This window comes from Xiphias gladius, chromosome 3 (assembly GCF_016859285.1).
Source record: "Xiphias gladius isolate SHS-SW01 ecotype Sanya breed wild chromosome 3, ASM1685928v1, whole genome shotgun sequence".
Classification (NCBI taxonomy): domain Eukaryota; kingdom Metazoa; phylum Chordata; class Actinopteri; order Istiophoriformes; family Xiphiidae; genus Xiphias; species Xiphias gladius.
In genome coordinates this window covers 5215533-5227906 of record NC_053402.1, presented here as the reverse complement: position 1 = coordinate 5227906, position 12374 = coordinate 5215533, and the positions used below count along the sequence as shown (strand labels likewise).

The 12374-nt window shown below is 38.4% G+C and overlaps 1 protein-coding gene across 4 annotated transcripts in view; it reads right to left on the bottom strand.

Annotated features, from left to right (window-relative positions):
* Positions 1-3691: 3691 nt before the first annotated feature.
* Positions 3692-12374, bottom strand: part of sept12 (septin 12) — a 77210-nt gene continuing 68527 nt past the window's right edge. For 2 of the 4 annotated variants that reach the window (XM_040118994.1, XM_040119019.1), the window contains 5 exons: positions 12216-12333; positions 9077-9172; positions 8275-8371; positions 7023-7074; positions 3692-4395 (listed from right to left, as the gene is read on the bottom strand). In XM_040118994.1, the coding sequence (XP_039974928.1) occupies positions 4230-4395; positions 7023-7074; positions 8275-8371; positions 9077-9172; positions 12216-12333 (529 nt within the window). In that variant the 3' untranslated portion in view covers positions 3692-4229. Of the gene's footprint in view, positions 4396-5127; positions 5162-7022; positions 7075-8274; positions 8372-9076; positions 9173-12215; positions 12334-12374 lie in introns of all 4 variants that reach the window. The other 2 variants (XM_040119002.1, XM_040119011.1) reach the window with 2 other exon arrangements.

The window sequence follows — 12374 nt, the reverse complement described above, 5'->3', positions numbered from 1 at the left end:
GACTTCAGGCTGGTGAACATAGATGGAATGCAGGATTTAAAATATGTAAAATATTGGGTTTGCAAATGTTTTATGAGAAAGGAAATGCCCTTGGCACTTTTATTAAATCTCAAGGATACACATGGTGAATTTTGGTGAGTAACAATGACTGTAAACAGAACTTTTAAACAATTTGTTTGTTTACAAGAAAACTCCACAGGGTACCTTTAAGTTACAGAAAGTAGTCTACTTATATTCAGCTTCACTAAAAATATATTTTAATCATCATTTATCCTGTTGAACATGCCTTGCCATCTTAACATTAGCAATCATTTTAAGATTTCACAAGCCATTATGTAAAATTCAAATCCTGCAGTAGTAATGCTGCCACACGAGTAGCTGTAGGCCTTTTTCACAGAGGATGTTTTGACATTTCACAACAGAAACAGCACAAATGTAAATAATAAAATGAATTATTGCTGAATTCCATTTACCTCCTTAAGTTCACTGTCACACTTTCATGGCTTACTGGGACACTTGAATAGAACTGTGCCATTGTAATTGTTGTTAGTAACACATGGGATTTTCTTATTCTGAGAAGTCAAAATTTCTAACAATATTGTTGCATTGATGTAACATAGCTAAAGATGAGTCTCATAAAGCTGCAAACAAATAATACATATTTATGGAAGTGCAGTGAGTCATTTGTCAAGTGCAGTTTTCATTAAGCATGATGGCAAAACCAAGGCACAGATAGTCAAACTTGATACCTTATACCTCCAATTGAGCTCCAGCTGCCAAGTAGAGAACTGGCAACCACTGTGAATGTGAAATGTAAAGCAGAGAAAGCATGATTGAACAGCTTTTCTCAGATAAAAAAAAATATCTTTGGAATATCTGAATAACAAATGCAAAAACTGAAGAAGAGAGGTCACTAAATTAATATCATGGAGATATTCACTTAATCACAATAAATGAAAAAGAACCTCAGTTAACCTCAGTTGACTTTGATAAAGTCAACAGACACCGAAAGATATGTTAATGAAAATGCCCAGAGAGTGTGATTTTGTGATAAGCTCTACTGAAATACTGAAAAAGTAGTCACAGTGACATGAGACAGAGAGAAGCTTTAACCTGCTAAGACCATGGAGTAAATGGTCTTTTTTTGTTGAAAGGGTGTAACCATTCAACTACACTCATTGTCAGATCATGGCACAAAGGCATGTTTTTGTTAAATGCCCTTAAAGAGCAACTTGACAGCAGCCATAAAATGTTATTTCTGTGGATCTCTAGTGGTTTCACGTCTCACCTTGCTGCAGTGATGAAGAATTGCACTCCAGATCATATCAGTGCAAAATGACATCACTCTTGAGTGTGATTACAGGTGCAAAAGAGCACACTGCTGACCACACAACTAACCACAGCCAGCAGCTGTGATCAGTGAGGACAACTAAAGAGGGTGGTGAAACAATGCATTAAGTTACTTTAAGGGGTAAGTAATGTACATTCTCCTTCTGCCAGGACTTTTCCTTCCAGAATTTTTAAAAAATGCAAAAGAAGTGTGGGGTTAGGTAGGCAGGTAGGTGTGGTCGTGTCACATGGGCTTGTATTTAGAACTATTGTACAGGGACAAATCTGAGTGTGAATACAAAGAACATACAGAGAAGTCTTCATAATGTTTTAGTTAGACGTGCTACAAGTATTAACAGGAGTAGAAAATAATAAGCAGAAATTCAGATTTGAAGACAGATACACCATGTGATTGCATGACAATGTGCTCCTTCATGGCAGGGCTGTACAACTTTGGAAAGGTCATCATAATGGTCAAGAGTTTGTCCTCCATGTTCACAGTTTCTAAGTAAATAGCAGAATGAATGGTGCCCCACCCTACTGTGTAAAGGCAAATCCCCCATTCACATGAATACGAAAAGCTGCAGTTTTCACACGGACCAAATAATGGCGCTGGTGACTGATCTTTGAATGCTTGCTAACTTTACATGCGACGAGCCAGGCTACATTAGCATTAGGTTAAAACCAGAAGTCTCCCAACCAAAGTTCAGAGCTGGCATTTTGAGAAAATGACATGATTCAAGCCACTAAAAACTGTAAAGTAATACATGGAACATGCCACTAATTACAAAACCTGTAGGTTATAACTCATACATCATCTCTCCTATTGAAAACCTGATCTGGTTCAGTGAAATTTGAAATTGAGATACGATCATGATCTTGCAAAGTCAGTGACCACAGCTTCAGCAATCTGCCTTTATACTGAGCATATAACTTGTGCTACTAATGACTACGTTTACATGCACTTGAGTAGCCAGGTTACAGTGGGCTTTCTCCAGTTTCTTAACTGTTTCCATAATTGGGTTAGGGATTAGAGAAACCTGATTTGCCCTGGTAGATTTCTCCTGGAGAATTCGGATTTCTCTGCCATGTATATTTGTAACAAGGTTTTAAAAGTGCACATGTGCTTGACATAAGATTGCAGACAGGGAAAATACCGGAATGGAGCAGCTGGATGATGGACCGATGTGTGCTCGTATTTAGTCCACCCAAAGTCTGAATAAAACTGTAACTAACACTAACTGGCGTGCAGAATTCTAAATCAGTCGGTTTCCACTACTGAACATTTGAGTATTTGTTAAATTGAGACACTTGGTGCTGTGAATAGGAACTCTGTTTTATCTACCAGCCTGTCTCTCTCACTGCCATTTCACTGAGATGGGTAAAATAAGTCTGGAGTAGAGGTGAAATTCACCAGTTACCCACATTACCTGGTTTCTCAGAGTAATGTGGTTACTTAGCCTAGCATTTTTTGTTGTACACATATGCATCTCAAAATGAATGCCCTATGCACATTTTATCCACTGGGTGGAGTACTGAGCAAGATTTCGAAGTAAATACTTCCATTATGTGCATTATGTTGTCAACTGATGACTTAATGACTTGTTTTATTCTATCTGTGTTAATCAAAAACATGTTATGGGTGTAGTTACTCTTTAAAGGAGTTAGAGGATAACCTCTTTAATAATTTGTCTGTTGTTTTGGCACTTTAATGTGTACTACAAGTTTTAAAAGAATCTTAAACACGTGTGGGCCAAACAATTTCAACACATAAACAGCGTCTTCAGTTGTGTGGACATGGAGCCCTGAATGGAAAAACAGGCTAAAATGTTGAAACTCAGCAGGGTGAATGGTCCAATACGACATGTCCTCCAAAACCCTACAATCTAATGATTTAGTTTATATTCCCTACAGTCAGTTATTTCTGACATTAACTCAGCTCAAAATTATAAAAGGCAGCCTTCTTTTCATAAAAAGCAACTTAAACCAAACCTGCACCTCCACCTCTCAACACTGTGTGGGATAACTTGATTCTTACGAGGTTTGAGTATTTCACTCAAGAGTACTTGTAGTAGAAACCGATAAAGTCAAAATGAACACGGCAGCACTTGACACAACAGCAGGATCACATTTTTATACAGGAAGTTTTTTGAGGAGGGGTTAATTTACCTGCTTTACATGCTTTATATATTTTGGTTGCTGCTTGGTTTTATTGTCAAATGAATTGAAAACCTTTCCTTAAGCACCAACAACATGATGGATTTCTTGTTAGGATCACATTTAAACCCATTTAACCTAAGCAAGAATGATACACTGCATTGCCAAACATTTGTTAACACCTGTACGAAGTATTCAGACAACCAAATACTCCACCCATGTGATAGTTGAACATGAGCATTAATCTGCTGCTATAACAGCCTCCACTCTTCTGCTTTAAGGCCTTCCACCAGATATTGGAAGCTGCCTATAGGGATTTGCTCCCACTCAGCCACTAGAGCCTTAGTGAGGTCCAACACTAATGTTAGGAAAATCAGGTCTAGGCTTTCCACATACTTTTGATACCACTTGGAGACTTACTGTATTTTTATGTTTCCTCTAATTGTGCCATGTTGTGCTGCATGATCTCCCTTGTCCTGTATATGTCACAACCTTCCAGAAAATATATATGAGCTCACATTCAAAAATATATTCATATTTTATGCATTTCTTATGTCTTGCGTAAAACTCAAATACAATTTCTCACTTAAAAAAATCTGCTAGTTGGTCACATAATGAAAAAAGGAAAAAACAATAAAAAAATTTTTTTTCTCCATCTCACTTTTTATGTGGTAAAAATAGCTTTCTTTTCCCCATCTCTCATTCTGATTGAATGAGGGGCATTAGCATTGATGATGGAGAGATTAGAGGTGGCTCTCTGAATCAAATTTGTCATCAGTTCCGTTCTCCAGCGGCCAGAGGGACAGTCCCAGTTCACTGAAGTTCATATTGCTCTCGTTGAGCCGTCGTATGCGGTAGGTCTCATAGTGGATGTTGTGTGTCACGTCTTTCAGGTCCTGCAAGTGAGACCTTTGCAAAACACACAAAGAGAAAGATTCACAACTCGATAATCATTTTGCTACTCACTATCTGATTAATTTGATTCAGACCTATATGCAATTCATGAAAGTTCCTGTGCACCAGGTGGCTAGGAGGTCCTTCCTTTGGAAGTCATACATATTACATTTCTGATGTCAGTTCCCCAGAAATTGCTTTATCTAGCAATCACAAGAAATAACCAATCAATACATTATTTACAAGGGGTGCATTTTTGCACAATCTTTGCAAATAGGGATGCTACCAAAAATGTATTCAATTTAACTTTTCTAAATACATTTAGAATTTTTTGTAGATTTTTTGTTAAAAGGTCATTTTGAAAGATAGCATGAACAAAAAAGATTTGTTACATGTTTAATAAAACACGATTCTCCTTGATGAAGGAGAGTTGGCTCAGAAAAAGAGAACCACTGTTACATCTTACAATGTGTCTACACAAGAGGCAGTCCAGTTTTTTAGTTCATATTTTGCACGTCTGACAGTAATTTATGCACGTAAATGGGACCTAAAGTGTATTGTTACACTTCAGATCTGTTTTCTTCCATTTTATGTATGTAACTACAGAGACTGTGTCTTGGGTGACCTATACTCAATACTGTCTGAACACATCCTGCGTAAACAGAGGACTGAAGCTGCTGCTAAGCCTTCTGTGTAGACATGGTGTTACTGATGGTGAACTTTTATGCAATCCTGATGTCCCCATACCGGACACTGGGCACACCTCGACTGTGGCTGGATTCTGTCAATGAAAATCATAAACAGAAATGGTAACAAGGCACAGCCCTGGTGGAGCCCAACAGCTACAAAGAATGAGCTTGATTTCCTTTCAAGTAATGCCGACACAGTTACAGGTTACTTTCACACTTAGTTATATACCGTATTTATTAAATAGGCTTTCTCTGCAAATAGGACAAAGTCTGAACATTAGGCTTTTGCCACATTTCAGCATATTGGTCCATAGACATTAATGAGAGTGTGAAAGAAACAGTTTGCATGCCTTTAGTTGACAGAGGGTGGACACACACAGACTTCTCCAAATCATAAAACACATTTCCTGTATGCTGAGTTTTGCCTCGTTCTCTGTGCTCTACAGTTTCACATATATTACAAATTGCAATATCGGTAAAAATGCAACTTTTAAAGCAATTAAGACAGTCTGTAACAGGTCGGATTAATGAGGCTCACTGATAATGTCTCCTCGTGCCACTGAATGTAATTCGGGTTTAACCAAAACATTAATCAAAGCTGAAGGTTGCTTACAGCTGTTTGTAAGACAGCTCCAAAGTGAGAGCTGTTTTTATGGACTCACACCAGAGTTAACTTCATTAATTATTTATAAGTATCAATTATCCTCAATACAGAAACAGGATTGGTCAGGATCTAATGTTAAATGACTTTCTAAAATTTAGACAGGTTAACTGTCACACAAAGAGTCACAGTTTATAAGCTACCATCAAATTTTTTGTTACACAGCAGCCTTCCTTAGGTTGAGTTCTGAGCTCAAACAGAGCTGTGGGGAATTTTTTTTTTTTACAGCTATTCCAATCTGTTACTCTAGGAAGTCAAAAATATTTTTATGTTCTGTCAAGTTTATGGTTTCAGGTATTTTTTCAGTTTTTGCTGTTTCAGTAAATAACAAAATATGGCAACAGGCAGTAACAATGAAAACAAAATGTAATGTACCAGAAGCTACTGCAGTCAGATAAACCATCATAACACATTTGGGGTATTATTGTGTTGTGGGACTTATTTCCTCACAAACACACCAGCCAGCCCCTCTCCTCCCAGGCCATTTAAAGGGTCAGTTCACCTAAATTACTACTAAAATGACTGTTTTCTCATTAACCTCTGGTGGTATCTATCCATCCAGGTGGTTTTGGGCTCTCATGGGTTCTTTTTGTCCTTTTTGATAATCACAAAGCTCGTCAGCTCATCACCCCATTAACATTAGAACCTTTTCCAAGTTATCAAAACAGATTAAAATCAGAAGGGTTCATTCACTTTGTAGGAAAATGCACTCTTTAATTGTATCTTTTTCATTTCGTTTTATTGGAATTGAAATTATTTCAATGTTCTAACAATTAGGAGTAGCTGTGACCTAGTAAGAGAAACAGCTGGCTTCCAACTATGAGGATTAATTTATGAACTTTGACGAGAACGGTTCATCAGAGCTTTTTCACACACCTAAGGACAATCAGAACTGATTTTTAAATACAGAAACAACCTTGAACAGAGACAGATGTTACCCCCATATGTGACCAACTAGTGTTCTGTACTTAGGTCACATGATGCCACTTGTGTGAGAAAACGGACACACAGAGGTAGTTGTGTGAAGAATGATAAAAGTTTAGGACAATTACAAACATTTGTGGATGTGGCTGACCTACAACACTGCCACTTCTGCAGAGACAAGAGGATAGTAAGTTTGGCAGCCAAAAAGTAGCCTGAGCGTGCCTTCAGCTGATGTCTGTCAGAGGACCCTCATCATGGGCATCATAGTGGTCCCTTCAACATCTCCAATTACTTTTATGGTCCTCACAAATTACTCATATCCCATCTCCTTTAAAATTAATCAAGTGTAGCAGCACTGTCACACTCACCTGATGAGTAGATCTCTCAGGTTGGCAAACTCACAGTGTGCCACATTTTCAACTGTGGAAAGAGAAAAAGATTTATTCTAGGTTAGAAGTAAACTGATTAGAATGATAATAATCGGACCTTGTGTTGGACTAATTAGTTTTACAGATACAGATACACAAGTCGTCACTGTATGTTTTAATAAATATTAGAGCCACTATGGCCCCATTTGGCATCAATTAAAACGGGACATGTTTATGGTTATCAGTTTTAACAATGTAAGATGAAAAAGCAACACAAGGTATGCCCACAATAAGACTCCTAAATTTGTAAACATATCTTTTTCTTTCCTTTAAAGACCTCTGTCTAGATATAACTGCATTTTTTCTCCTCCCACAATGGAGCTTTTCCAAATTGGCCTCCAGAGTGTGTAAATGCTAAACTGCTAGCTTTAAGTTTTAGTGTGTACGGGGTAAACTGAGCTTTTGCAAAACAATGATATAAGTTACTGAGCTATGGTTGGGGTCTGTGTGGCAGTATGGCAAGACAACCTTTAGTTGCTGCTGTGATGCAAGTTTTGTTGTTTACCAACTGAAAAGAGTTTGAAGAAGAAGAGATTTAACTGTTTTGATAGTGTTTCACTGTAGACAGAGCTCACTAATACAGTGATATGGAAACACCTGTGTGGACACAAATTGTTCTCACATGAAAACAGCATTTTAATATTTAGATGGCTTAATGTAGATAGAGCAACAGAATGCATACATCTCACCATGGGGTGTACATTGCATCGTCACATATTGTTCATGTGTTCATGTGGTTAGAGGGACTGACACGGGTAGAAATGCCATTGCTTGTTCGGAAACATCATTGCCACTGAAGCAGGAAATTACATGATGGCAGGTAAACATCACTTATGCAGGTACAGATGCGATAGCTGCTGCTTACACAATAGTGATTCTTATCCCTGTGGCTCTGGAGAAACTTGATGACTGACTACAATAGGAGGTTAAGATGTTGTCTTGGGAGAAATGATAGTTCAAGAAATAGTCAGAGACAGATATATTTTCCAGACTCAGAAAATGAACCCTTTTTTGTAAAAGACGCAGTTTCAAGTTGTACTGGAGCAGCTGCTATACTTATTGAAGCCTTGCTGCACCTACTCATCCTCTTTGCCAAAAATGAGATCACAATTTTTATATAGTGACAACTGTAAAAGTAAATGTTAATACCAGGTGTGAATATGGTTACACTGATGTTAAACTGATGCCATACCTTCAATGATTCCCCACTTTGTTTTACGGCCCAGCACCTTGTTTCCATTCACCTGGTGCTCCTTGTCGGTTCCCACCACAGCAAAGGGAATGCTTTCCTGGACACACAATATCAGTATGCCTCAGTCAGGCTTATTGGAAGAAGGATTAATTCATTATAACATGTGAGAACTACAGTATCTCTAATCTCTGCACAGTAAAAGCAATTACCTTATATAGCAAACATGTTAAACAATAATATGCTAAACAATTAGCATACTATCATTGTATTATATAATTATGATATGCAACAACCAGTAAAATTATATGTGATCATATTTTTCTGACTATGACAGTGATGCTCAGTTGAGGTCTTTAATACTTTGATACTACATGATTTTCTCTGACACCTGTGTATTGACCTTGACCCCCACCTCCCAATCTGTGCATTGTGCACGTATCCTGTCGCCTCGACGTACATTGGACTGTATACTCAGCAGGCTAGGGTTAGGGTTACAATGTGAGCACAATATAAACTAAAATAATTATATTGAAATAATAAATAAGTTTGGCACACTGTCCCTCTACAAGACAGGGCCACAAGATAAGCTATTGAATTGTAATGGGCAGTATGACCTTTAACAAACCAAATACCATTACACATTAAAACAACAACCTGGGTGTAACTGCACTCTGTGTCAGCTGTCACTTGAGATTTACATTTCTTGATGACGTTTCACACAGTCTATCTGTAGTTTAATAAAAAGTAATATAAGACTAAAATAATTCTTGTTCTGACTAAATAATAGGAGTGGAGACATTACCCTAATCCTGTTGTTGAGTATGTGCTCCTCTTGATCCTCATCGTACTCTTTCTGGGGGTAAACATGAATCCCATTGGCTGCCAAATCTTGCCTTATCTGCCAAAAGGTCAAAGGTCAAACACAAGTCAAACAGGGTCAGGTCAGGTTTACAATGAAAGTTATGCGCCCTATTTTCCACACATTGCAAAGACCAGTGCAAGGAGCTCCGACTGGTTTGTATTTTCTTGACCTTGAAATTCACATTGACTTTGTCTGTGTGGTATTATGGGGCCCAGTGCAGAGCACATGGTGCACAGGTGGGAGGAGAGGGAAAACCAAAAAAGCATTATTTTGTTGGAAAATGTGTCTAAGACTTTGCAATGAGGCTGTAATTCCTAAACAGTTAATGCATGTTTTACTACTTTACGTAGTCCCTCTTTTTCAGAGGCTCAAAACTATTTGGACAGTTGAATGACAATCAGTTTCCTGGCCAGGTTTGACCTGTTCCCTCACTAAATTAAGCAGATAAAAAGGTCTGGAGATGATTCCAAGTATTGAATTTGCATTTGGTAGCTGTTCATGGGATCTCTAAATATGCAATTCGCGTTGATGCAAATGAAGGAGGCAGTCATCAGGCTAAAAAACATAATTATAAATATAAGGATCAATTTTAATACTTGGGTGAAAATCCTTTGCAGGCATGACTGCCTGGAGTCTGGAACCCATGGACCTCACCAAATGCTTCCCTTGAGTTTCCTCCCTTGAGATGCTTTGCCAGGCCTTTACCGCAGCTGCCTTCAGTTCCTGCTTGTTTGTGTGTCTTTTTGCCTCGTTTGCCTTGATTAAGTGAAAGGCATGCTCAATTGGGTTGAGGTCAGGGGACTGACTTGGCCATTGAAAAATATTCTTTGCCTTGAGAAGCTCTTGGGTTGCTTTTGCAGTATGTTTTGGGACATTATCCATCTGTACTGTGAAGCACTGTCCAATCAGTTTTGCAGCATTTGACTGAATCTGAGGAAATAGCCCTATACACTTCAAAACTCATCTTCTATCAGCAGTCACATCATCAATAAACACCAGTGACCCAGTTCCACTGGCAGCCATACATGCTCATGCCATAACACTGCCTCCAACATGTTTGACAGATGATGTGGTATGATTAGGATCATGAGCCGTTTACTTCCTTCTCCATACTCTTCTCTTGCCATCATTCTGGTACAAGTTAATCTTGGTTTCATCTCTCCAAAGAATCTTTTTCAAGAACTTGGCAGCCTTTTTTATTCTGGCAAAGTCTAAACTGGCTTTTCTGTTTTTGAGTGTTACCAGTGGTTTGCATCTTGTGGTAAACCTTCTGTATCTACATTCATGAAGGTATCTCTTGATTGTAGACTTTGACAGTGATACCTCCTCGAGATTGTTCTTGACCTGGCTAGATGTTGTGAAGGGGGTTTTCTTCATCAATGAAAGAATTCTGCATTAATTGCACCTTTGTTGTCTTCCGTGGTCTTCCAGGGCTTTTGGTGTTGCTGAGCTCACCAGTACATTCCTTTTTTTTAAGGTAGTACCAAATTGTTGATTGGCCACCTCTAAAGTTTCTGCCATCTTTCTGATATGTTTGTTTTGTTTTTTCAGCCTATAGATGGCCTCCTTCACCTGCATCGACACCTCTTTGGACTGCATATTAAGGGTTCCCATGAAAAGCTAACAAATGCAAAATTCAACACTTGCAATCAACTCCAGACCTTTTATCTGCTTAATTTGTCATGAAATAATGAGGGAACAGACCACACCTGGCCAGGAAACTGATTGTCAGTCAATTGTCCAATTCATTTTTGAGCCTCAAGGCTGTAATATATGGTGCTTTTGACCTGTATTAATATTTTGTCAACCTTAATTAATATAAATGGGATGGACAAAATATTAGGAACACCTCTCAGTATGACCCAGTACAGTTGAACAGCACCTCAAATTACATCCTCCAAAAAAAAGACCATTAAAATAAATCAACACCTCTTTCAAACAAATTCAATAGAATTCAATAATAATCCTCATGAAGGGAGGATTTATTGCAGGCCTGTTGTATTATACTGCATTAATTTTATCTAGGTGTACATAATAAACTGGCAAGTAAGTGTAGATTAATTTAATCACTGTGTTTCATAGTAACCCTTTCCCTGAATTGGAGAAACAGTATTTTTACTTAAGAACTTGATTTATAACTTGCTGTGATAAGCCATTTCCAATTTGCAGAGCTTGGGTCTCTGTCTAAAATACTCCCGCACTTTAGATGATCCTGTGCAAGGATTTGTAGCTTAAGCTTGTTTTCCGAGGAATCGATTGCTTTGACTGGGCACAGCCATGTCTATGATACACTGTTGACAGGTACGATGCTCGATGGCACTGGTTGTTTGGATGAGTCACCGCACTCCTAACCGACTATTGTTTGACATTTCTCTTTTTATGTTTCTCGAGAACTGTTCATCCAAAAGCCTTTACAGTTGGCACTGCACTTCTTTGGATCCTCAGCAATACATACATGAAGTCTGAAGTCGATCGGGTGAGCGGTTGTCAATAAAATCGAAGGACAGACAGATAGAAAGAAAGAAAGAAAGAGATTCCTCCATTTATAGTTAGATTTCTATTATCATTTTACAAATGAAAACCCACACCATCTGCCTCTGGCTGCAGATTTGCGGGGCTGTTTGCTCACATTGTGACACTCTACAGCATCTAGCCAATAGTACGATTTCCTGAAGTAGCTGATTCTTTAAATTTAGCTGTTGAGCTGTACTTGTCAAGCTTCCCTTTGATTGGCTCAGTTGTTTAAGAATGATGAGTCCAGTGATGTGATTGGCTGAGAGAGTATTTATTAATCACCACATTCTCCTGCAGCCCTTTTGCATGTTGCTCTCCTGTACCGACATGAACCAAAATATCAGGTGCATTTGGAGACACCCAAACAGCCTGTGTCAAACACCTACCACTCTACACTTGTAGTTGTACCTGCACAATCAAAGTATTGCCCTATATCTTAAAAGTGGGAAACATGAGGGACACATGCATTGTGTCAAGTGGTGTAATGAGGATTTATTTTGAACATCAAAAAAGAAAGTGAGAAAAAACAAGCTTTAGTTTTGCATGTGTATGTGTGTTCCCTCACCCTCTCTTTGAATTCCTGTCTTTCCTCAATGGTGAGTGCGTCGGCTTTGGCTATGACAGGTATGATGCTCACTATCTTCCCCAACCTCTTCAGGAACTCAACATCGATGGGACGTAACCTGGAAACACAGACAGATTCCTGGTCAGTTTGGACAACAAT